Raw genomic sequence first — 26,893 nt, 5'->3', positions numbered from 1 at the left:
CCTCCCTTTCCCTCCCCACCCCGTTCCTTTCCAGATCTTTCTGGAACGCGCCGCCCGCAGCCCGCGCGGCCCGCGCAGCCCGAGCCCGGCCGGAAAGAGCCGAAGCGGCGGCGGGCGGGCGGCACCGCGCCTGCGCGGGGGGGCGGCCCCGCCGGTTGGCGGCCGGCGCTCCGCAGTGGGGGGGGGAAGCGGAGCGGAGCGGGCGGGAGGCAGCAGCAGCAGGAGGAGGAGGAGGAGGCCGGGCGGGGAGCGCAGCCATGGCCGTGGTGGGCATCGACCTGGGCTTCCTCAACTGCTACATCGGCGTGGCGCGCAGCGGCGGCATCGAGACCATCGCCAACGAGTACAGCGACCGCTGCACGCCGTGAGTAGCGCCCGGCGCGGCGGGAGCCGGCTCCCTCAGCGAGCGGGGCCCCTGAGGCGGCGCCTGAGGCCGGGCCGGCCGCCGGCCCCTCCGCGCGCCCTTGAGGCGGCCGGGCCGGCTCCGGAGGCACGGCGGGTTGATGGTTGATCTTATGCCGGCTCCGCATCGCTGGGGTTTCGTGCGGCAGAGCCCCCCCTGCGCTGCCGCCGGCCCTGCGGCACCTGCGTGCTCGCCGTGAGGAGATGGAGAGGCGGCGGGGGGGGACGGGCCGGCCCCGTTTCCAGGGGATACGGCCGGGCCGCGGGGAGCGCCGTCTGTGCGTGCCTGGAGGGGGTCGGGAGAAACCCTAAAAGCTCCAGGTTTGGGCAGTGCTTCTCCTTGTAAAAGGAATTCGTAGCCAACAGCGGAAAGTTTGGGGCTGTGTAAGGCCATGCGAGGCCGTCATAACTTCAGCATCGCTGTCCTTGTGATCTCGAAGAAATGTAGGCTTTGCTTGGCTTCTTAAGCTTTTTTTATTTTTTAAACGCAGAAGGAAGTTGAATGTTACCATACGCATACTGTCTGTTCAGAGTACGCTCTGAAAATATTTTTTACGACCTAGATGAAGTATCTTGCCTTTCATATTGGGAAGTCCCTAGGAGGAGTTACCCTTGTGTAACTTGATGAAAACAGAACCTCTGGGGCCTTTTAATTCTGCTCAAGGAAGCCCCTGGAACTTTGGCCCTAAGAAACCCCAGTTTAGGGCCGACTTCCTCCCCCCTCAGGACAATGAGTGCTGCCAGTTCTTAGCTATTCGTGGAGTGCATTCTTTGCAGGTAGATGTTAGGTAGGCTTTCTTGTATTTAATATTTTTCACTTAAACTTACAAGTAGCTGTACTTTCAAGATGTGTGTTGAGTGATTGTGAAAGGGAGTTCAAGCAGTCTGTAAGGTAGTGCCTTGAGTGCAGAATACGTAAAGGCAGTATTGACCTCACTTAATGACGTTTCTCCTGGCTTTTTTTTTTTGTCTTTCTCCAAAGTGCACTGTAAAAGGGTTATATAACATAGAAAGGAATTCCTTTTCTAATGGTAATGTCTCGAAGCAAGCTTAAAAAGAAAAAGGAAACAGAAACGTTACAGGTTTATTACTGTTACAGAAGCTTACCATAGTAACTAAACCTTATTTTAAGCAGTTTTGGGCTGATATAATGCCTAAACCATCAAAACTTTTCCACTTACTTACTGCGTTGCTATGCTCAACGAGCTCTCTATTTATACGTTTCTATAGGGGTGCTTACATCGCTTAAACATTTGACGTTAGCTAATAATTAACATTGGTTGGATACATCCCAAATATAGGATTTAATTTCAGATTTACAAAGTTTTGATGTTTGTTGTGTCAATGTAGTGTGATGAAAAAACACCTGAACTGGCTCTGGACAAGCTGGTACGCTTCCGTTCACAGTATGTTATTAAGCCATGTAAAGATACTGGGTTACGTCCTAAAGATAGGACAGTCCTGGCTGTGCTGTGCAGGGCTAATTACTCTTTCTGGGCAAGGCTAATTAGCGCAGCCAGTGCCTACCTTTTGGAGCTGATTCAGATACCTGTGCAATACTGTTGTGGACTGTACAGCTTGAGTCTAAGCATGCGGGGTAGAGCTCAGGAAGACAGCGCCACATTATCGCGGTTCCATACAGCACTCTTGGAGTCCTAAACCCAGTGTCCCAGTTGTAAAAACACTTGGGTGATTTGTTGCCTCCAACCTACCTCGTATAATTGAAGGCATGGGATTGTTAGCGCTTGTAAAATGTGCATCTTCTTTTGGCAGTGCTTGTCCTTAAGCTTTGAAAGGAAACATTCTTCCATTAAGCCATCCATTTCAGCAGGACTTGCAGTGTTTCTTCATGCTTTCGGCCTTGTTGTCTCTTTTGATGTTAACTGACACCTCATTTCTCTGAGCTGAGAACTCCAGCAGGTCAGATGCTGCATGCATTTCCAGTGAGCCTGGGGTGTTAGCTCCATGGCAAATGGCGCTTTCAAGTAGTATGCCTCACCACCAGGGTTTCATGGAGAGGAAAAAAAAAGTGATTGCTGATAGCTCATAATTTTTTAATAGCTATTTTTTCAGACCACATGTAATTAGTGTAATCACAAACAGTAATTAAAACAATGATGTAGCATCTTCTTCAAAACAGTGAGTGGAGAGGGTTGAAATGTCCTGGTGAGGAGAGCTGCTGTTTTAGAAAGGTCTCTGTCCTGCTCAGATCCTCCCTTCCCATTAAGCCGAGGCGGGTGAGAGGCAGGCAGTGCAGTTGTGGGACCTCATTTGTTTCCTCCTGGTGGTGGCTGTGCTTCCTAGAGGGCTGTCTTGGATATGGCTTCAGCATTTGGAGCTGAAGAGGACAGGCGCCTTCTGGTTTTTGACATCTCAGCCTCCCAGCTAAGGGAGAAACCACCCATCTCCTTGTGCGGGAACTGGCTGGAAGTGAACCATGGCAAGACTCATCAGGTTGAGTGGCTTCAGACTTGATGTTTCATGCCCTGCCTAGGGGTATTAGCATGTAATGCTGCCTGTCAACAGAGGCAAATCCCTGCACAGAAAAGTGTAATATAATAACAGTAACAATTTGTAATCACAATCCGTAAAATAGACGTCTTATAAACTGTTTAAACAACATGAAAAATAGTAAAAGCTTTTCTTGAAAACTGAGTTTGTGTTTGAAAATGTAGGGCAGCATGCTGTCAGTGTGCAGCAGTTAAATCCAGTGAAGGTTGTGAGTGTTTAGGGTGGTGTTGCAGCCCAAGAGGTTGCTAGGTAATGCTGCCAAATTGGATGCAGCGCCCTCATGTAATGAAGGAGGAGTGGAGGCAGAAAGTAATCCATTATAGTGATCTTATGCATTCATTAAACAGTGAAGAGTAAACCATATGAATCCGGGTTGTATTTGTTATTTACTGCTGAATTAGTTTAGACAGATTGGTTCTCTTTTGGAAACGAGAACTTGAAAACAAGTTTTATTTGATATCTGTAGAAACAAAGCAGATGATGGTTACTTGAGGAAAAGAGCACCACTGACAGTACTTGGAAATGCACTGACGAGCTGATGTACTGATTACAGAATAAATTAAAAGTAACACGTAGTAACCGCATATTGGTGGAGCTGTTAACGGCTAAGGTTACACTTCAGTAGCTGCTTGGGACAGTTGGCTGAGGCCATGAGCAGTGCTGGTGCCTTGCTACCTGTATTTCTCACCGGTGCTGGTGCTCTTTCAGAAGCAGGCCGGTGCTTGGTGCTGTTGCAGAGCTCCGGGAAGCCAGCAGGGAGGCAGCCAGGTGGCAGCTGGTGTCCTCAGGTGGCCTTAGCTGGAGCCGAGGCACAGGGGTACACGGGAAGCAGCAACTGTGGGTGCCACAGCCGCTTGGAGTGCCCCAGCCCTTGGTGCCTGGCAGCTGGTGTGTTTACCTTGGGCTTGGGGGTTACTCACAGTTGCTGTCTCGGTGCCAAGGTGTGGTGCTTTCTGACTGCGGGATCAGCATGTTGAGAAAACTTGAGCAGTAGAGCTCAGGGGTTTTAACTAGATGGCCCAGACCTTGTCTGGTTATGACCTGTCACCCAAAACTACTAATTCCGTACTTTCGTGGCAGGATCTGTGGAACACGTTAGCTTTAAAGGATTCTTTAAATGCAGAGAATACAACTGCAGTTGCCTGCAGTTTCTAAATCAATTTGCAGAGAACAAAACCAGAATTGCACTGCAATTTCTGGTGCTTCATGCAGTAATGCTATGAAATGCAAGTGTGTTCTGCTGCTGTACTTCTTGACTTGTTTTTTTTGTTTTATTAAAGTAATGTAGAAGTATTTTATAACACTTCCCTTTAAAGCTGAATTTCTTTTGTTTTCTTCTTTTACTTAGAGCTTGTATATCTTTAGGATCCAAGACCCGGGCCATTGGGAATGCAGCAAAGAGCCAGGTAAACAGACAGGGGCAGTGGGATTATTACTGACCTGACTTGTTTCATGTTGAACTGTGGAAAGAGAAGTAATGAATAAACTTGGTCTTTTAAAGTAACTTGTCTACTACAAGTGTACGTTTCACAATAATGCTGCATCAATAGTACATTTGCTATTAAATTTGAAGCGCTATTTCTCCATCATCTCCTCATTTAGAATATAAAATGATGAGAAACAGGGTAATCCCTAGTTTCTTTCCCAGTAAATATCTTTCTCTTGACTACTTGTGACAGCAAGAGCAGAATTCATTCTCAAATCTTCTTCTGAGGTGTTGAGGGGGTAGGGATACCATACGTATGGTTTTGAAAAGTTGAAACAAATTGAAGAACAAAAGCTTGGTATAAATACTAATTCTTGGTTATAAAGTTAAATTCATGTGCCTGTGCAATTTAGTGTTTTAATTTGGAACTTTGAAAAGAAGTACAACTCCCCCAATTGTGTTTGACTTCACTTGCAACCTAGGAGAACTGCTTTGCAAGAAAAATGCTTAAAAACTTGTAGTAGTCCTGAAAGTCAAAATAGATTAAGTCTTCCCCTCTCCTTTGCATTCATGCATCATGTTGACATTCTGAGGGGACATCTTTCCCTGTAGTAGTGGTCCAGTAGGCAGCTGGACCTGAATGCGGCAGAGGCTGCATTGCCTCTTGTTCCATTGCCATTCTTGTTCCATGAAACTTTACACCGTTCATCTGAACTCAGCCCCTGAACTTGCTGGTGAGAAGGTGTCCTGTCAGTAACGTTTCTGACTATAATCCTTGTTATTTAGCCTAGTAAACTAGACCAGTTTGTGCTGGAATAGATTACCCTGGAGTAACTCCTTTTGATAGCTTAATTAAATATATTGTGTTAGCATTTGTTCAGGTCCTTTGTTTACTTAAAAATCTGTCCTTAAATAATTCAGGTGAAACACTGACGAGGGAATAGGTGTGGGAAGATTTTATGTCCAGATGGAATCTGACTTAGAGCTTAATTTTAAAGGAAGTGGAATGCATTAATTTGTCAAAGCTTCATTTGAAGTTAATGTAGGTAATAGCTTAACTTGTTGCTGTAGACCGCCACTGCTGCAGTATTTAATACATCCTGTACTGCATACTATATTGGGAAGCTCCTTTAAATTAAAAGGTGCAATGAAAATTGATGGTAGCAAGCTAATGGTTATTAAAGAGGGAAGCAAACCTGAACTTTATAATGGAGACCATAGATTAAAAACAGGGTGTTTATTTCCCTGCACCCTTTCTTTTCCAGTAAATGTGTGGGGCTTAAAATAGATCTTCGGGATGTGCAGTAAGCTGAACAAAACAAGAATGTGGTCTTCTGTAGTCTACACGTCATAGGTAACTAAAGATAAAATGTCTTTCACAGATTGTCACAAATGTAAAAAACACATTGCATGGCTTCAAAAAACTGCATGGAAGAGCCTTTGAAGATCCTTACATACAAGCTGAAAGGGCCAAACTTCCTTACGAACTTCAGAAGATGCCGAACGGCTCTGTAGGAGTGAAGGTGAGAGCTTCATACAGTGTATCTCAAGTGCTAGAGATGAGTGCTTGAAACCTTTGCCACTTCATACTTGAATTGTGTTTTCCCTAAAAAAAACTCTAAATATATTCTTGTTTTTGTAAAGAAATGTCAGGTGATAACCCGTACAGTAATAATACCTTTTATTTCATGCAAAGCCTTCCTTGGCATAGTTTAGCTATGTTTCTCATTCTTCCCTATAATTCATTAATTTCTTTCTGTTCAGGAAGTTCTAGAGTACTTGTTCTATATTACATACTTGTGTCTTCTGTTAAATGTAGTGTAAAAATGTGTTGTCTTCTGTTGTACGGGTGTGCTATAAAATGTTAATAACTAACCTCAGAAAGGTTAAGCTTAGGTTTAATTACCTTGAATAAAACTGTGTAATAAATCTGCTCTGCTCAAAAGATGAACATTCCTTTCCCTGCAGTAACATTCACTAAGCATAGTACTTTGTCTGTCTGAGATGTCTGTTGAGATTTCTCGTCAATTTTACTAGCTTTCTGTAGTCTCCCTTAGTGGTTTGTAGTTTACTAGATTTACCTTCAAATAGCTTCAATTACAGTGTGTGATTGTTAGTGACATCTCAATTTGTCTGGAAATGCAGAGACCAAGTGTTAGGAAAACAGGGTAACTCTCGGAAGATTTAATCTGAACAAGCTATTTTTAATTTGCTTCCAAACTAAATGGTTGGAAACTGTACTTTTAAAATTCAGACTTTATGGCTTCAGTCTCTGAATACGTCTACCATTAGCAGTTTAATCTAGATCAGGAGTGTGCTTCCAAAGTAAATCTCCCTGTCATTCTCACTTAGCTTGCACTTCGGGTTGCTTTGTGGAGGGACTTTAGACCACATGAAGTGCGTTTAGTTTGCCCTGTACAGGTACTTATTATCATAGTAATGGCAAATGTAAATAGAGTTGCTGCTCCTCTTTCTGGGTTTCCATGCACAGGAGTGTTTGGGATTATTAAATAGCAGGAGTTCAGGACATAGACCTCCAGTGAAGCTTCCTGATTCAGATGTACTTCCCAAGAAGAATAGGGCAATTAGGCTTGCCTTGTTTGTGGCAAGGAGTTGCCACACATGTCTGAGTGACCCTTGCAGGAAATATGTTCTTGGGTTTTCTCCAGAATTCCAATTTTTTAGCTTGCATTAGGAAGAATGTGATTCTACATATGTTTTACACTTCTTTTCAGTTCCAAAACCACACAATAAAAGTACTGCAGTGCTTAGAAATAGCCCCTTGAGATAATTCGGTCGTCAAGGTTTTCCACAAAACGATGGTCAGCTAATTTGAACCATTTACAATTTGGAGTAAGTAGCATGAATCCATAACATCAATTCGTATGGAGAGTTACTTGTGTTCAGTGTGGTGTTAAACTTGACTCATTGCTCAAAACTATAAACATGTCCAAACTGCGTATCTCAGAGAAGAGGTGATTGATGTGTGAAAGGATTTTTGCTGGTATTTGTGTTTTTTTTTTTTTTTTTTTTTTTTTTTAAGAAAAGGTGGGGGGGAGCACATTTTTCTAATTTCATTTTATTTTGAAATCTTGTACGAAAATCTTCACTTGCCTTCTGGTCCAGGAGAAAATGCTTGTTAGTGCAAAATGATACCCATTGCTGCTGGTAAAGCTTAACATGATAAGATTTATTACAGAATTGCAATTCTCTATTTCAGGTGAGATACCTTGATGAAGAGAGGCTGTTTGCAGTTGAACAAATTACAGGAATGTTACTGGCCAAGCTTAAAGAGACTTCAGAAAGCGCTCTGAAGAAACCAGTGGCAGACTGTGTCATCTCAGTAAGTTGTAATACCACGGTTCTGTTTATAGATAACTGCACATAAGCTAGTATCATTTATGCCATGGTACAATGGGAAAGAGATGCAAGTAGTGGGTAGAAATCACATTGCCAAAAAGTTGGGCTTTTATTACATTTTTTTTTTCCGGCTGGTAATGCTTTTGTAGTGATGTGTGTGAAAATGGAAATTTTTGTTAAAATTTGTTTGAGAGAGCATACTACTTAGGTGATCCAGGCTGGTTCAGTGCTACGTAATTTGCCTGCTATAAATGAGAAGTATTTTATGTGTAAGCACTTCTTTTCCAGTCCAAAAGTTGAATTCTTTGTAGTGTAGTTGAGAGTTGCCTGAAATTCATGTCTCTGAGGATAACATACTAGAAAGAAGCGTGAATTGCCTGCATTTGTTTGAAAAGGTCTTTGTATCTGGCCTTTAGCTGTTAGAAATCTGCTTTGATCTTTCTTCTTGCTTCCTTATGGCATACAAAGACATGTACAGAGAATACCTTCCATACAAATAACAATTCTTGGTAATAACCCTGAAGTGGTAGCCAACAAAATAGAAACTAGAAATACAGCCTTGTATCTTAACTGAGTGCAGCTATTTTCTACATGGGCTTTGACTGTGCTTTGGCTCTTTTTGGTGGAACTGAAGATGGTAGGGGACTGTAAGCTGGAGCTGTCATTTAGATGATAACCAAAAAATTTCACAGCTGGACATAGCTCCAGTTGTAGTGCAGAGTGGTGCTGGTCAGTGGTGCTGAAGCTAAACTTAGTGCTGTTGAGCTTCTGCAATAGCTTTTTGGGGGGGGGACTTTTTATTTATTCCTATTTAATTTAGCAAATTTGTTTGACTTCATGCTGTGTAAATGTTTACAGAAACTTTCTTAAAATGTTTTGAACTGGTAATTTTAAGATCAAAGGTTCATCAGAAGAATCTGAACTCTTTTTTTGGTGCATAAGTGCACTGTTTAAAACAAGTATGGATTCCACTTAATTTTTGTTATGTTTTGAAATTTTAATTAAAATACGCAGTAAAATGAATTACTTAAATGTTTTACTTGGACTGCCTTATTCATCTGAGGTTAGTTTGTAACAGTTTCTTGTGGTTTTGAAATTTATAGGCTTCCTTAATGGGTAAGTCTGACTTTTAATTTAAAGAGGTTCATATGTCATAATATCCTGTGTAATTATTTCTTGGAAACAGGTACCCAGTTTTTTCACTGATGCTGAGAGAAGGTCTGTAATGGCAGCTGCTCAGATTGCAGGACTAAATTGTCTGAAGCTGATGAATGAAACTACAGCAGGTAAAGGCCTAAGTGAACAGAAATAAAGCAGCAATGTGGATAAATGCTTTTTTAACAGCTCAAGCTATTGAATCTGCAAGGGCGATGACACATTACAGTTACACAATTAGGAGCTTGGGAAAAAGCTATCCGGACTTGTACTGCCCAATCCAGCTTGGGAACTGGAAACGCAGTAACTGGCAGTGGGGTGGTGCTCAGATTTTATGAGGCAGGAGGAAAGTTTGGATTTCGTAACCTGAATACAGTGCTACTTGAAAATAGCTCCTCTGCTTCTGAAATGAAGGGAGGAGGGTGTCTCTGCCTACCTCTGCTGTACTGTGGAGCTACAGCAGAGAGATCCAGAAAGGCAGAGCTACTATTGGAATCCCTTAATAGCCTAGCTGGGATACGCACCTGACCTAAATTCTCAGTTGTTGTGTTAAGATAGTACTATAGTGTACTATTATCAGATGTAACCCGCGTATTTTCTGTCTGAAAGATTACAGTAAATACATTACTTAACATAGATCTGTTGTGGGGTCTTTTAAGAGTGACATTTCCTGTGACTTTGCTCTACAACACACTTCCAAATGACCTCATTCATGTCTCTTTACTTACAGTTAGCTGTTAATAAAGTTCTCCTCTCCAAAGTTAAATAAAACAAGGATATAACAGATTTTTCTTTCCAGCTTATTGGCTATGCTGGAGTAAAAATAAATCTTGTGGAAATACTTAGGGAAAAACTTTTTTTTATTGTAATCTAATATTTACTTGAAATAAAAGGCTGTTAAGGGAAATCTCAAACTGTGTAGTTCAAATAACTTCCATTTTTAACTACTACTCATGTATGGTTTAAAAGCTGCCTCTACACAAACTGCGTTTCTGTGGAACTTTCTTTCAAACAGACCTGCTGATCTTATATAGAAACTTCAGTTATGACTTTTCAAACTATTCAAATAGAGTCAAACATAAGTCTGTGGGAGAATGACAGTTTAAGCTTGTGGAAAATCTGTCAGTTGTAGTGTTGGCACAACTGTTTTTTGCATAAAGTGAGTTACTTACTGCCCTTTTCTAGTTTTTGATGTGTTCTGTGGTAGGCTATAGAAATATGCTACGCTTCCTGGGAACTGAATTTGGAGCGGTTTAAACCAGTAATTTCATTTTTTTGTTGTTGTTGTTTAAATTTTCTTTTAGGAAGTTTAAACCAGCTCCTTGAATGAAGGCTGGTATTGAAATCTTAGTTTCTTGTAAACCAGTTTTGAAAACGTTTTTTTCTTGAACATGTTAATTTGAGTACAAGCAGAACTTTGTGATGCTTTAATGTTAAACTTTCACTTGACATTGATTTCTTCTGTTGACAGTGAAAAAGACTGTTTTCAACATCCTAGTTTTGTTCATGATGACTTTATATGAACGGTCTATTTTTGTTCACTGTATATGTACACCTCTAAAACAGAAAATAAAAATAACTGTTCTGATAATATCCTAGATCTAAAAATTTAAAATTTATGATGGAGCATGTATTACGAACTTAATGTGCTTTGGAGGCACACAGCATGTAGTTGCTTTTGGAAAGAGAGATGATACAGAACACTTGAATGACAATTATGAATGCATATGATATAATAGTAAAATTGGAAATCAAATAAAAATAATGTGGCAACTCATATGGAGTAAAACTCATGTCCCCTTGCACCCTTATGTTCTATCTGAGTAGCGTAATGGAGGTAGTCAGAAAAACTGGAAATAAGCAGCATCCTCCTTTTGGTAGTGCCTTTAATGGATGCTTTACATTGGTACACAGCTTTGCCTTAATTTCTGTGGGCTGTTCTCTTTCAGTTGCACTAGCCTATGGAATATACAAGCAAGATCTGCCAGCCTTGGATGAGAAACCAAGAAATGTGGTCTTTGTAGATATGGGGCATTCTGCATACCAAGTCTCCATCTGTGCTTTTAACAAGGGAAAGCTGAAGGTAATCTTCTAAGTCATACAGGAAAGTCTTATATTCCTAAAGTATTTAATAGAACAGTACTCAAAATACTGTTTGATGGGAAGATTTCTAAACTTAAAAAAAAAAAAAAAAAAAAAATAGTTTTGAAATTCAGAACACCACAGTTTTCTGATTTTTCTTTTGGCGGTTCTGGCAAAGCAGTTTTTGTAAGAATGCAGAAATGAAGTAACCCAAAGGGTGTTTTCAACAGTGCTTGACAAGCAAATGCAAAATGCATGGGTTTTGTCATTTTTCTATCTGAATGAAATATTTGTGTATTCTGGTAATCTCACAGCTGTTGTAGTTGAGCAACTTGTTTACCTATAGGGAATTGTTGAATTGCCTTAAATTGTTCTATGATGATTATTTTTCCTGCCATGAATGTGAAGGTTTAAAATCTAAATCCCATTGAACATGAAATAAAACTGTGTTCACTCTGTAGTTCTGAGAGTTTAATCTTTGAAGTTTGAGCTATTGGTGGTTGAATGCTTTATAAATGTCTTTGCTGTCAAAATGTGGTCTTCATCTGAAGTCATGTGGAAGATAACTTTTGGTTTTTGGTTGTTTTGGGTAAATGTCATAGAACTAGTAATAGCATGAGAAAATAGCTATCCTAGTCTGCTTTTTCTTTAGTGAGCCAGTAAACTGAGTAGGGGGTGCAGCATGGTAGAAAAAAGCATGATAAATGTGATGTTTTTTCTTAAAATAATAGTAGTACTTTATTTGGCAAGGGCAGAAGCTAATTGAGAAGAGTCATGCTGTTTTTTTTTTTTTTAAGTTGTTTCACTTACCTGACAGAAGATGGTGAGAAATCTACAAGGGATTCTGTCACATCAAACCTGTTTTTAAAGGTGCTGACTTGTAAAACCAGCGACAATATGAGAGCTCTCTCTATATCTAAACAAATATTTTTTTAATAATTTGTAATTCATTCTTTCACTCTTACACAGGTCTTAGCTACTACCTTTGACCCTTTCTTAGGTGGAAGGAATTTTGATGAGGCATTGGTAGACTACTTCTCTGAAGAGTTTAGGACAAAATACAAGCTGAGTGTAAAAGAGAATCCTCGAGCGCTGCTACGATTGTATCAGGAATGTGAAAAACTAAAGAAGCTTATGAGTGCAAACGCCTCTGACCTTCCACTCAATATTGAATGCTTCATGAATGACCTTGATGTCTCCAGCAAGATGAACAGGTACCATGGTTTGTCTGTTTTTTTTTCTTTTGTTTTGTTTTTGTTTTTTTGTTTTTTGTTTTTTACTGAAGTGTAGTCAAGTGCGGTATCTCAGCTGTCTTCTTGTAACATGAAACGTATGTCCTGTTCCTGCAGAGCTCAGTTCGAGCAGTTGTGCGCTGCCCTTCTGTCCAGAGTGGAACCTCCTCTAAGAGCTGCCATGGAACAAGCAAGTAAGTAGGAGCTGGATACCTTTGGTTCTAGAATGTAACTAGTAATGCAGTTATCCTAGATCTCTTTAATGATTATCTCTTTAATGTATTTTTTGTATTCATTAGAATTGCAAAGCTAAGTACTGAAAAGTTAAATGTAAGTTCCATTCATATGCTTGTCATGTATGCATGATCCCATTCCTGCCTCATTCAGTGCACAAACCACTCTGCAACCCCGACTTACTGACCCTCATTCACCCTGTGAAATGGAAAAGGTTGGGCCCTGGAAAGATTATTGTTTTTTAAAAAAGTGGGGGCGGGGAAGGGGAGGGCGAACACAATTGTCATTCTTTACTGGAACACTTTGCAACTGTCTGGCCAGCCTGTTCCATATGATACATACATCTTCACTGACCTGAGAACTTGGCAGTATATTCCTAAAATAAGTTACCTGCAGCATGTGCAAATAACAATTCTTTTGTATAGTGTGCTGTAAAGGAGAGGAATAGACTTTCATAGGAAAAGGGTTTATGCAGTTTTTAGCATCTTCAACTAAAAGGGAAAACATCTGCTTATTTTTGAGTTGGCTCTAACTAATGCTGGAAATAAGAACTTGAGTAACTGCTGAGCAAAACCATACAAGGACTGACAGCTGTTTGAGATTTTGGGATCACTTCCTCCACATATCTTGAATCCAGAATTAAAGTTATCCTGCAAGCACAGTTTAATATTGATACATTTTTAGTCAAGGGTTTGTTTTTACGTATTGGCAACCAACATTAAACCAAACATAAGATGTTTGGGGTTTATGTATTTGGGGTTTATTTTGTTCCTACTTGGGAGGAGTGAGGTATTGGCACCCAGTACTACAGGGGTGCCAAAGAAAACCTTATCACACGCTTGGGTTTATGCCCACCAGAAAGAGGATACATACAGACAAGGCACTTTTGAAGAGCAGCTGTCATCAAGTAAGCCCTATTTGATGCTTCGCTTCTGCATTTTTCAGGATTGTGCAACCAGAAAATTGTGTAGTCTGTAGGAAGGATGAGGATTTTGAGTAAGACAGAGCACTATGAATCTGGTCTTAAAGGTCTTGTTGGCTGTTGAGTATATTCAGTGCTTGTGACAGTGCATAGAAAGAGAACTCGATCTTACTTTGGTTGTCCAAAGACAGCTTTTTGATATATTGATGATAACTGAAGGCCATGCACTCTTTTCTAGAACTTGACCGTGAAGATATCTACAGTATAGAAATAGTAGGTGGGGCTACTAGAATTCCAGCAGTGAAGGAACAGATCTCTAACTTTTTCTGTAAAGAAATAAGCACCACACTAAATGCTGACGAAGCTGTTGCGAGAGGCTGTGCCTTGCAGGTATGGATATTAAAATTCAGTATTGCTCATTTAATGTGTTGCGGTCTACTGCAGTGTAACTAATCAAAACCAAGAGGCATTGTAGATGAAACAAGACACGAAGTCGTACTTGCTACGTTAACAATAGGTGACAGTGACAATGTCAGAAATGATTGTATTAGGTTTGGTAGCTTGCCACTGTGTCCCATTAAAAGGAATGGTCTTGTTAGAGACCTGCTAAATTTGATGACCTGAATTCGCAGTTCTACTTCATGTAAGTCATTTAGAAGCTTTGCTTCTATCTTTAATGACCATCACTCAAGAAGTGGCATCAGTTACTATTACCTTAATTTAGTTAAGTCTTTCAGTTGAATTAACTTTCTACTACAAGTAGGAAGTTTCCGTTAAAAAATACGGTGGCAGTCAGGACCTCCATGTACTTGTATGCATTGTAACCTTTCTATGCCTTTCTTCATTGTAACCTTTCTTTTCTAATTATTGTACTTTATTGTGATACATGGATGTAATAAAATTCTGGTCTTTGTTTTCTAGTGTGCAATTCTTTCCCCAGCTTTTAAAGTGCGTGAATTTTCCATCACTGATGTTGTTCCTTATTCCATAACGTTAAGATGGAAATCATCTTACGAAGAAGGAACAGGGTAAGTTGTACGATGCCTGCTAAATAAACATGGGGTTTTATGTGTGTATTAAGAAAAATGTTGAGCTGTGTGGAAGACCAGGCCTTCAGAGTTCTGAATTAGCTATTGGAGCAGTTCTTCTATTCTTCTCTTGTTTTATTTCTTGATCATTAATTGGAAATACAGCTTAAAAATGAAAAACTTGTGTGAACTTATTTAGTTTTGCTAAAGTGACATAAAGTACATAGTCCATTTCGAGACATACAGCCCATTAATGTGCACCTCTTGTCAGACACTGACATTCTAAGTAAATTATTTGGTGGCTTGTTCAGTATGGCTGCTGGTAGTAAGATAACTTGATTATCCATTGTATTATGCTCAGTGGTTTAAATTTACTTAATGTATCATTTTAGGGAATGTGAAGTCTTCAGTAAGAACCATGCTGCTCCATTCTCAAAAGTAATTACTTTTCACAAGAAAGAGCCTTTTGACCTGGAAGCTTACTATACCCATCCACATGAAGTGCCTTATCCTGATTCAAGAATAGGTAAGAACACATGAATTAAAAAAAAAAAAAAAAAACAGCTTTTGTTGACAATGAGAAAGGATAGTTCTCCTTTATGTAAGAGACTTTACCTCCATATTTCCTGGATTATAGAAAAGCCTCGCCCCTTTAGAAAGGCTCAAAACAGTCTTCTTGGCTTAGGTGCAGTGATCAAACAATATCGATGTCATCTTACGGTAGTTACTAGGAAACTTATTTTCTTCATCATTTCTAAATGTTTTAAAAATGTAGGCGCAAAGAGATCAATGCTCTATTTTCTGGTTCTTGAAGCTTGTTTAAAACGGAACATGATCCAATGTGCCCACCAGCCTAGATTTTTTCAGAGAAATTGGATCAAAGGAGCTGTTGATGCTTTATCTGTCTAGATAGGTATTTGTCATGTCTCTTTCTGCTAATATGAGAAAATACAACATAGGTGTCCCCTGAATGTAAACATCTGTAGTAAACTCTAATTGCATCGTATGAATTAGTTTACTTGTAGCTAATCTTGCTTTATTCGCGATTCGTAGCTGACTGTTCAGGGTCTTTAAGGTAATTGATTTTATTGACTAATTTCTGTCAGGTATAAACTTCGTAATGCCTTTTAGGAGTGTCTTTTCAAGATGTCTGTCATCTTCAGGAAGGAGCATTCTCATTTATACATACGCATCCTGCATTACTTCATGTTTGCAACAGTTTTGAGAACATCAACCTGACTGTTTCTGGAGGCCTTGATAAACACACCATTTGGTCTCCAAAATGTGCAGTGTATCTGCATTATCAAATTCAAAGGGCACCTTCCTCTGTTACCATTTTATTTTTCAGTGCAGAGATAGTTGAATGAAAGAAACCGTTTGAGGCAAATCACTGAAGTTTCTTTAGTGTGATGGTTTCGAGAAGGCAACAAAGAAGTGTAACATCTAATAATGTTATGTTGAATGCTTTCCAAAATTTAGATAAAAAGCAAAAGTATCTTGTGGCTGTACAAATTAGCAATAAGTGAGGAACCAGATTTTAATTTGTGAGGTAGACGTTACATTGTAAAACAACTAAGTAAGAAGTTTCTGAATAGAGTTGATCTGATAGAGTTGCTATTTAAAACAAAAACTTTTAAGTTGTGTATCTTTCTTACTTTGTCTATTTGTATGTTTTTGTTGTGTTTTTTTTTTTTTTTTTTAACAATAATTAAAATCTTTTGTTTTAAAGGGCGTTTCACTATTCAAAATGTTGGTCCCCAACACGATGGTGACAATTCCAAAGTGAAGGTTAAAGTGCGTGTCAATATTCATGGCCTTTTCAGCGTGGCTAGTGCTTCTATAATAGAGAAGCAGAACATAGTGGGAGATCACAGTGACACACCTATGGACACTGAATCATCAAGTAAGAACCAAGGCAGAGATGATGAGCAGGTATGTAAACTTGTGAATATCTACACTCCTTGTAATTCCGACAAGAGAGCCGATAATTGGCGATGAAATCATAGTGTATAGCTTTTGAAAATTGCTACTTCTCCACCCTTGAATGATTTCTTCAGTTACATAACACGTTTCTTCATGATTGTTTATTATTAAAGTACTGGTACTATGATAACAAGAGTGTAAAACAACTAGATTGCAAAGAAAATAGTTCTCATTGTATTTTACCATCTCTCTACTGGTCTTTGTATTATGTTGGTATCAAAACGTTACAATTAATTTGCCAGATCACAAAAAGTGTTGCTGTTTAAGTACTACATTTTCATAGAGTAGAAAAACATGGTATTTTTTCATAAACCTTTCACTTACAGCACTACACTACTGGTAGTTCTTATAAAATGGCTTGTAAGCCTGGGGGAGGGAGGGGATTAATGGATACAAATGTGTAACAGCATTGCTACCAGTACTGAGAGGTTAGGATTTCAGACTTCCTTACCTCACTATAGTCAGTATGTTGAAGTACTGCAGAGGTGCCTGCTCACAGTGTTCTGCTGTCAGTTTTCCCATCCAAGTGCAAGGAGGATTAATTTCATTTCTGGTGTCTTGTATACTAAACAAAAGTACATGGCTGCAAGTCACAAGGTGCAGCTTTGGTACTGATGCTCCAGGTGTGAGGCCTGGGTACCTGGGAGGAGTGTTTTTGCAGCTGGGAGAGGTGCCCCAATGGTGGCCTGCAGCTGCTCCTTGGGGACAGGTGCTTTGCATCTGGGCTTTGTGTACAAGTGAAGCACTTGATAGTGATGTAGCTGGCACTTCGTGTTACCAGCATGCTGCATGTGGAGGTTACTAAGCTGTGTGCACTGTGTTCAGTGCAAGAATAATGACTTCCATCCTCAGGCTTTCTGTTTGTTAGTGCCTCATTCATCCTAATACATCTTCTGTGCTTGTCAGCAATTTCCTTTCATTATTGAGGATGATGCCCCCGACTCTGATGAGGAGGTTTGTGGTGTATATGTGTACTTCCCCCCCACACCTCTAGCTTTTTGTGTAGGCAAGACAGTTCCTTCTGGTTGTTGCCTTTCCTGTGTGAACAGTAAGAACAGTAAATAGGTATTTTTTTATTCAGAAATGAAAAAAGGTGGATAAAGTAGCCTACTTACCTTCAACTTCACCATTACAGCTTTGCTAAATCAGCTACAGCTAGCCTGCAACATGTTGCACCTGTACTAGTTTGAAAGCTTTTAAATAATTAATTTCTTGTATTTCCCAGAAATAATGGCAAACTATTTTTACATGCGTATGTGGTCTGTGAATCCACGCATCTTAATTCCTTGTAATAGAGGTAGTCTTTGACCTTTCACACCTCAGCTGCTGCTCTATATTTATTGATGGTCTGAATGCCAAAATACTGGAGTCATTTTGAAAACTTGAAATTTCATTAATATGCTGTTGAAGGATTTTGTAATGACAACAGGGAATAGCATAACTTGAGTCTTTCAGTGATGTCTTCAAGACACTTAAATTTAAAATAAGGCATAAGTGAACTACAGATAAATTTGAGTGAAAAATGGGGTGGCAGGGGAAGGCAATCAGTTATGTGCTCTAAAAGGCTACTACAGAAATGATTTTTTCATTGTCCTGTGAGACAGATGCAGGTAACAATTGCAATGATTGAATTACTTCTGCTTTGATTATAAAGCTTAAAATTGAGGGGAGAAATGGTATTTGTTCCAAGTTCTGGCTGTTCCATAGAGAATCTGTAGTTACTGTCTGTGTTGGTGTTGTGTTTCTAAACCATTATTTGCATACATTTCATATGTATTTATTTTGAAATTAAAATGGAGTATTCACTGGGCTTAGTATAATATTATGGATGGTAGCATCATAACTATTTAAAAGGGGGGTGGGTCAAGTGGAATCTCCATTTAATTTGAGAAAGATACAAATACAAGTAGCATTATCAAAATGTCTGTTTAAATACAGTGAATCAAACTTTTCAAGACTGAATTTTCCACTTCATCTGTGATGTAAGTTGGCCTCAGTCTTAATGCAAAGGTTTGCTGTATGATTTATGTAATTTTTTTTTTTGTTTTTTTTTTTTTTTCCCCTAGGATAAAATGCAGGTTGATCAAGATGAAGGTATTCAGAAGAGTCAAGCTGAACAACAGAGCCAAGCAGATGAGGAAACTGAAAATGCAGGAAATGAAACAAAAGTTTGTATTCAGTATTGATAAGGAAATGTAACATTGTTTCCCTTAGACATTTTTGCCTAGTATTTTCAAATTTATTCTATCAGTCTTAGTTGCAATATGTAGGGACTGTATTTGGAAGAGCACAGCTAAACTGAAATGGTTGAGTTAGAAATCCTACCATAGTGCTTACATTTTCAACATAATATGCGGTCAAGGCTTTGAAGTAGGTTTCTTTTACTTAAGGTAGTTTTATAGTGAAGATGGAGTTCAGGGCAATTTAGGCATTATACAATTCCTTTAGCTTTTCAGCAAGTTTTCTGAAAAGCTCTTCATGTTATGTGTAAAGGAATTAAATACTACAAGTTTGGTTCAAAACTAAGGTAATGGTGATTTCAAATAGCAGATGTATAATTGTGTACTTTGTTTACGTGCAATTAATTTGTAGTGCTCTTCATTAGTTTGGTTTGTCTCTTTTTGAGCATAAATGTAGTAATATTTCTGTTCCTTAAAGTTTCTTAAAATGTAAATCTTACAGGTTGCTTCTGGAGACAAGCAAGATAATCCAACCCAGCCAAAGGCTAAAGCAAAAGTGAAGAGTATTGACCTACCTATACAGGCAAGCCTCTACAGACAACTAGGACAAGATCTTATCAATTGCTATATAGAAAATGAGGTAAGGAGCATAAACAGGTGATGACTCTAATGTCACTAGATAACTATTCAGAAAGTGTTTGCAACCATAAATGTTTCCTAATTTAGAATTTCTTGGGACTTTGTCTTCAGTTATGGGGGTTTTCATTTTGCTGTTTTTGTTGTTGTTTGTTTGTTTGTTTGTTATTGGTGGAGTTGACTGGTTTTACTAGTAAGCTGAACTATCCAGGTCTGAGGTAAACCTTTTAGCCTGTCATTACTGAACAATCAGTGCCTTTCTTAGGCAGGAATTTCGTAGGATTTCCAGTAAAGGCTGTGCAGTATGTGACAGGCATGTGAGTTGTTACTGACTGACCTGATAAAGGTCAGGATTTGCACTTGCAGACTTTTTTTTTTTTTTTTTGGTGGTCTATGGAAGCCATGTCCTTGCTAGACCATCTTTTTTGTCCTTCAAGTGATGTACAGCAGGAAACTGGAAAGTATTGCATATAGAAAACATGGCTTTCAGAGGATCCTGTCTAACTTCATAGGTGTGCCGTGTCTGCTATTGTGATGATCGTACCAATTGAAGTTCCCATCCGAAAGCTGGTCATGGCAAAGAACAGAGTACCTTTTGTAGGGCAGAGTAAATCCTAGTGACTTCTAAACTGAAGCCAGTACTTCAGTACTTTACTAGTGTTGTCTGTGCTGGTCAGATTGTAATTTTTACCTGATCCATTTGTTTTGAAGCACTTGCTGAAGCGCTCCTAAATGGGAACACGCTCTTGTCCCCCTTTCCAGTTCTAACTGGGTGTGAAGAGAAGTTACGCAAAGGTGAAAGTTTAATCTGTAATTGTGAATTAATAGGCTTCTTGAAAGTTCTATAGTACGCTTCGAAAAGAGTAATGCTCAAGCTTGACACGTGAAATGCTTTGAGTTTTACCTAAGTTCTTATCTGCCCTAGGGGAAGATGATGATGCAAGACAAACTAGAGAAGGAAAGAAATGATGCTAAGAATGCTGTTGAGGAATACGTATATGACTTCAGAGACAAGCTGTGTGGAGTCTTTGAGAAGTTTATCACTGAAGAAGTAAGATTTGCCTACGTTTCCACTGTCAGATGGGGGGAAAAAAAAGCTTTAAAATTCAGTGGTATATGTAGAGGCTGCAGGAATCTGTAGGACTTGTCTCAGAACGTGGAATGAATTAACTTCACAAAAGTGAAGTTCAGACTATGCTTCAGCCTGACATTGCAGACAGTACAGAATTCAGTGTATTTGCATGTCAGAGAAGTTTCTTGGTGGCAGGGAAGCGTTCCAGATGTAGGCAAAACATTCTGTGGTTAGGGGTGTAGGAAAGCAGGACAGATCACAATGAGCATAAATGGGTAGGAATAAATGAAAATGAGCAGAACACAGCATTTATAGCTGTGCTGTATTGATCTGCATTTCATTAGCTTACAAATACGGTGTTTGCCCCACTTACAAGTATGTCGAAGCTGATGTGCTGTTAAAGTCCAACTAAAAGATGGTAAAGTTTGTACACTGGGCTTTTGCAAAAGCAGTACTGAAAGATAACTTCTGTAACAGTTTATCTGTAACGGCCATTTAAGTAAGTGGCTGGTACACAGGCAGTGAGTTGTCAAAACAACTCTCCCCTAGCTGCACATGTTTTAAGGCCTGCTCTTGTTAATTATGAGTACAGATGGCCTTCCAGTATAAACTCAAGGATCTAAGGCTGTCTTTCTTATACCAATTTCAAAACAATCTCTTAAATATATTAAGGGCATAAAGAAGGTATTAATTTCCAAGTAAATAAAGATAAGGTCTTTATCTTTGTTTACAGCTGATAGTTTTATTTGAACTATTTGAACTTCAGAGTTACAGATGTGCACGTGTGTCCAAGTACTCTGTTCCTCTCTTGTGCTATCAGAGAACCTGAACAGCAGGACTTAAGATGTAAAAAGAATAGACAGGAATCTTATTTAGCGATGTTTATGCTTGTATATGAAACTAAAACAGAAGCTGTGCAGCTTCCAAACTTCACCTGCAAATCACATTAGTAGGACTGTATTGCTTTTTGTGTCTTTCTATAAAATCCTGTTCTTGAAGTCTTTTTTCACCAGTTGAAGGCAAAGGAAAGGTGAAGGAAACAGGTGTGTTTTTGTTCAGCAGTCTCATTTGTATTGTTCCCTGCCAACCTACAGTGTCTGTAACTTGCTTCATAGGATACAAACAAGCTGACCTTGATGTTGGAAGACACAGAAAACTGGCTTTATGAAGATGGAGAGGACCAGCCAAAACAAGTGTACATGGATAAGCTTCAGGAATTACGAGTAAGGCTCTAAGTGCTTTTCTAGAAAAAAGGCGTTGGGGGCTGGGTGTATACATACACATGGCTAATGTAAGCCAAGCTGTTGTGCTGAGGGGTGTGCATGTCCGTACCCATATGTGAGTCTTGTAAATCACTCACTTCAGAGGACTGACATCCAGGTTGTGTATGTGGCTAGTGTCCAGTTGTGCAGTGGATGCACTATGTAGAACTAGGAATACAGGTTGTTATAATGGCAGTTGTGCTTCTAATTTGAATAGTCGCAGTGAAGCATTCGGTCTTGAGTGAGAAATAATAGAATTGCTGCGATAACTTTATGTAGTTTTTGCTACAGATTGGAAGAGGCTTTAGAGTAATTGACTGTTCTCCCAGGTATTCAAAACTACACTTGAAAACAGATGCTCTGGTTTTCTTGTTTTAAATAGTCTTGCATAACTATATCATAAAATGCAATTTTTGGACTAACCTCTAATGATAAAGGCTGAAGAATGCGTTAATAGCTGCTTCAACTGTACCATTTGAGTAGTAATGACCAAAAAAAGAAACTGAAGTCTTCCAGTAGTCTCAAGGGCAAACATGAATTTTGATGACTACTTAGTTTGTAAAAATCTTTAAGGATACATCTCTAACTCTTTGAGTTCCAACTGTTTTCAGTTAGGTTTTCTTTGTGGGAAGGGGATGTAAACAGCGGTGTGGGCAACTACCTTGCCTGGATACCAGTATTCAAAAGAAGAAAAAAAACATGATAAAACTAAATATTTTTTGACTATTTTAAAATTCAAACAGTGTGTGCCAATCTGTGTGCAAAATGTGTATTGTTTCTCCTGCAAGTGTGTTGTCCCACAAGTTCTTTTTTCTGAAAATAACTGCGAAATACTAAGCCATATAAGGGCAGAAGCACTACTCGTTCAAAGTTGTGGGCTTTTTTTGTTGCACTGAAGGAAAATGCATAGATTAAGCTTTGTAATGGGTGTGAAAAGGACGAAAAAGCAGTCTTCTTTCTGGTGCCATGTTTTATTCTTTGACCAGAGTATGCTAAACTTCTATTTTGTCAAGATGTTTGTGCTTGTCTTTACAGAAATTTGGACAGCCTATTCAGGAAAGATACATGGAACATGAAGAGAGACCAAAAGTTTTAAATGAACTCGGAAAAAAGATTCAGCTCCTTATGAAAGCAGTAGAAGCATACAAAAATAAGGTAGAAGCAAATTATTTAGGGAATGAACTATTATGAATGTGTGTTTGGTTGTAAGATTATTTTTAGCGCTGAAAAAGAAATCCTATTTAGATGAACTTTTAAGCTGCTCTGAAATGGCTGTTGTGCTTACATTCCTGAGAACTTCAAAAATCATTCTTGATCGTTAGATCGTTAGCAAAAAAAAAAAAAAAAAAAAAAAATTCTTCATGAATGTGAATTAAACACAGCCATGTTATTTGTGGTGGCTTGTACCATTTGAAATGGTTATCTCAACTTAGGGTTGTTGTCTGTGTTTTTATAATTAACAAGATAGTGTTTTGGGGTTAGTTACTTGGGTGAATTGTTGTTCTCTCGAAATTTCCTTACAAACTTGCGCTTCAGCAGTGTGCACTTAAGATCAAATTTCCAAATATGTCTAAAAATAATTTCCTGTGTTCAGTACTACAGTCACTCTTCATACCAAACTCTAGTTAGAAGCCCTTCTTTCTAGTGGGTTGTAGCAATGTTACCCTATTGTGTGTCCCTGAAATTCTTAAGTGGTTGAAAAGCATGTGCTAATTGATGATATAAACATCTCTCTCCTTAGGATGAAAAATATGATCACCTAGACCCTGCTGAGATGGAAAAAGTTGAAAAATACATCAGTGAGGCTATGAATTGGTTGAACAGCAAAATGAATGCCCAGAACAAACTAAGTCTAACTCAGGATCCAGTTGTCAAAGTGGCAGAAATACTGTCAAAATCCAAGGTAAAAATTGTCATAAATGTTGTATTTTAATAAAGGTTTCTTTAAAAGATTTTAGCCTCTGTATTGAGCTAGGATACAATACCTACAGAGATCTTCAAAGCTCTGGTAAGAGTCATATAGAGGGAACGGCAGTTTTATCAGTGTTAGCAGTCCTAGCTCTTGACTTGCAGCCAGTACCTCTGAATAGCCCTTAAAACATTCAGAGTTAAAGCATCAGGTTTGCTAGAAAATAGATTGCTGTAAGCCCTTCAGCTATTGGAAGGTTCTTTTGTTTTCTGTAAAGCTTCTAGATTTGATAGAATTGAGAAGTCTAGTCCTTGAAGTTTGAAGTCTACATCATTATGAACCTGAAATAAATTGAGACATTCTATGGTAATGAAATTACCGTGCCACCAAGTAACTTCTCTCACTTCTGTTACAACCAGGAACTGGATAGCTTCTGTAATCCTATCATATACAAGCCCAAACCCAAGGTAGAACCACCCAGCGATGGGCAGTCCAAAGCTAATGGTGAACACAATGGACCGGTGAATGGACAGAGCGGTACTGAAACAAGACCTGATCCAGCGAAGGACAATTCTCAGCAGACCAAACCATCTGGAGAAATGGAAGTGGACTAAACCTTGCTTTTCTTTTACTTAATTAAAATAGTGCAAGTAACCACAGGGTCCATTCTTTTTGTCTGGTACACACCTCAGATGTTGAGTTATTCTTAGCCAACCTTCTGTCATTTGTTGCTGAGTAGTTTTGAAAGTGTTTCATATTAAGTACACCTCTGATGTTCATTTCCACTGATGCTGCTTATGTGGAGCTTTAGCCAAATGTAGATTGTATAAGTCAGTTTAAGCTTTCCCAATATATTTTATATCAAACATACAGAATTGATATATAAATGGCAACAATCTACCTTATTTAAAGCTTTTATTGTGGATAAACCTCAGCTCCTTTATTCAGGAAAGGATACTGTATTGCACTACTGATGCTCAAGTGTAGATCTAATTGCATCTTTATTTTGGAAAAATATTGGAATTGAAGTGGCAAAACTTGTCACTTGAAGCACTGACCTTTTCTAGTTATTGTATTGTTATAATTTAAATATTAAAATAGAGGTTAGTTGGCATACTAGTCCATCTTGTTGATGTACCATGAAAATTGTACGGTCTCTTTCATATAAACTAATATAAGCTTAAACACTTTTAGACTCCCATACCACTAACAAGCTTAGTTACAAAATACTTTATAATGGCGCTGCCATTTGCTGAAATGAAATGAATGGTCTCGTTGCACATTGCTGTACATAATGGACTGTGCTTATGATAGGGTGATGCTAATGATAATAGTATGAAGTGGTAGAATATACAGGGACTGTTGCATAGCTTTCCCTTGAAAATGTCTTGCTGCACATGTTGTTATTTCCACTTCCGTTTTTGAATGAAGTCTGCATCTTGATCACATGTTATGCTGGAGAGGAGAAACAGCAGAAATGGCGCTGTGTGAGCTGGATATTGGCACACCTAATTTTGAAGCTGCTTAAATCCTATTTGTGGCAAACTTGAAACAAATACTGAGCGCTTACTTAACCCGTGGTACTTGACATACACTCTTTTGACCAAGGATCTAAATGAAAGAGCATACAAACTGGATATTCACCCCAAAGATGAAATTGATGATACTTGATGAAATTGGAATTGCTTACCTGTTACCTTTGCTCATTTACTTTCTAATGAAAGTGTCATGTTACATAGCTAAGTCACTATTTTCTTTGTCTTGCATGTCACGAAGATCCAATGTCTGTTCATACATTTATAGGCTTCTGCTAGTTACGGAGTTACTGCTGCACTTGTTAAAAACAAGCCGCTTTACTTCTGACTTTAAACAGCTCTATTACCAGAACAGGAATGAGGAATGGGCTACTCCATGAAAAGTGGTTTATTAGCTACGTCAGCCTGAGAGTGAGATAAATTGCAGCGTAACATTTTACTGACATGAATTCCATTGTAGATTGGTGGTTATCTGTTCAGGTGTTAGGTGTTCCAGCAGCAGCTCTCCTGTATAAGCTTGTTGCTCTCGTAAACAAGCCAAGGATTGTGTTCTTGCTTCCAGCTTTGGCAGCTGTTTTATCTTCATCTGTGCCCTGATGCTACAAGAAGAGTCCTAGGCCTAAGCTGTGGTTGACAGAAGGGAACTGTACTCTGCACCATATTCACAGAAAAAGGAAGCATCACTTACAGATACAGCTATAACTGCTGAACTAGCTCAATGCTGGGATTGTACTTCTATGACTGAGGTGCAGGCACCTCCCCTACTCAGTGAGTTGTGGGTGGTGTGACACCTTGCATTTACTTTGTGAAAGCTCTTGAACAAAAGCTGAGTGACCTTGAGGCAAGCTGCAGCTACTCTGCAATCTCAGTCTTGACTTGCGCTGCTGCAGTCGCACATTTTTGGCACCCAAGTGGTGCCTGTGCTTCGGTGTTAATTGTCCTTTGTGTAAGTCAGTACATGACTGAGCAAGCTTTCAGCCCATAGGCTTGAACATTATGAGCATCTTCGTGGCTTTACCATAGTAATGTAATAACTAGAGTTCTTAAGTATTGGCTTCCTAAAACCCATCTAAACATTAATTTGTTGAGTAAGTAGGCTTCCTGATACCTAGCAGAGGAAGAGCTCAATCACTGGAAATCTCCAATGTGCTCTCCAGTAGCTGAAAGGTCAGATGTAAGAACAAAAAATGGTTCTCCTGCTCTTGGTCATTAAATTCTCAATGTTATACTGCAAGCAGTGGAAGCAATTTTTATGCATAAAGGCCAGATAAATTCTACAGCTGTTTAATATGTCAAGCTTAAGCCGATATGGCAAAAGTAATCTTAGTAAGACTGTTTTCTTACTAGAGTAGCGTTTTGCTGTGCTCTGTCTCTAGATGTGGAGAGTATTGCTACATGTAGACTACAGACAGCAACTGGTTGCTGGTAAAAAAGTACATGTTAAGAATTCCGTTTGTAAGGGCAAACTTGGTCTTTCCAGAGCAAGTTCAATATTAACGTGTGAAGGTATGACTTGTTAACATGTAATCTGTTTTCTGTTATGAAGAAGAAAACTTTACCAGGTCATAGACATAGGTGCTCATCTACTCAAACTATGCACAACTCAAACAGGTTTTGCACGTCAGACTCCTGAGTTACCTTGTGGCCACCCTGACAGCACCAGAATGAATTAACCTTTACATCACAACAAGCTTTGGTGGGGGGGGGGGGGAAGGGGGGACCAACAGTAGTGTGCTACCTTGCATCTTGGATAGTTTAAAAAAACGGGTATTCATTGCTAACATCCTATTCAATGCTTCCTGTTCTGTTGAGGACAAGATGGTTTCTTATGGTTGAAGATGTTCCCTCCATCCCATAACGATAAAATAGGAAGCAACACTATCTTTATAAAGGCAGTAGAGTGTTTCTTGTTTGTTGGGGGGGAGGGGGGGGGCAGAGGAGCAGCCTACAAGTTTATGTAAAAG

General features: G+C 39.2%; 1 protein-coding gene across 2 annotated transcripts; it reads left to right on the top strand.

Moving 5' to 3' along the window:
- Positions 1–157: 157 nt before the first annotated feature.
- On the top strand, positions 158–26,842 carry HSPA4L (heat shock protein family A (Hsp70) member 4 like). Of its 2 annotated transcripts, none has more exons than XM_082758824.1 (19): positions 158–364; positions 4,262–4,319; positions 5,722–5,862; positions 7,560–7,682; positions 8,886–8,985; positions 10,804–10,937; positions 11,906–12,150; positions 12,286–12,362; positions 13,563–13,714; positions 14,246–14,352; positions 14,745–14,878; positions 16,082–16,284; positions 18,402–18,503; positions 19,018–19,155; positions 20,077–20,202; positions 21,339–21,446; positions 22,521–22,640; positions 23,227–23,388; positions 23,814–26,841. In XM_082758824.1, the coding sequence occupies exons 1-19, from the start codon at positions 258–260 to the stop codon at positions 24,006–24,008; spliced, it is 2,532 nt and encodes an 843-aa protein (XP_082614950.1). In that variant the 5' UTR covers positions 158–257; the 3' UTR covers positions 24,009–26,841. The 2 variants fall into 2 exon arrangements, with proteins under 2 accessions (XP_082614950.1, XP_082614951.1); XM_082758825.1 differs by lacking the exon at positions 158–364 and adding an exon at positions 397–846 and having other exon boundaries at positions 23,814–26,842.
- Positions 26,843–26,893: the final 51 nt, after the last annotated feature.

Source organism: Aythya marila (assembly GCF_965140915.1).
Source record: "Aythya marila genome assembly, chromosome: 4".
NCBI lineage: Eukaryota > Metazoa > Chordata > Aves > Anseriformes > Anatidae > Aythya > Aythya marila.
This window is presented reverse-complemented; position numbering and strand designations above follow the sequence as displayed.

Bases quoted from the DNA above. Each gene is read 5' to 3' on its own strand.
- HSPA4L (XM_082758824.1), top strand. From the start codon at position 258: ATGGCCGTGGTGGGCATCGACCTGGGCTTCCTCAACTGCTACATCGGC. The intron at 14,353-14,744 runs GTAAGTTGTACG...GTATCATTTTAG, and splicing joins TCTTACGAAGAAGGAACAGG to GGAATGTGAAGTCTTCAGTA. The intron at 21,447-22,520 runs GTAAGGCTCTAA...TTGTCTTTACAG, and splicing joins ATAAGCTTCAGGAATTACGA to AAATTTGGACAGCCTATTCA.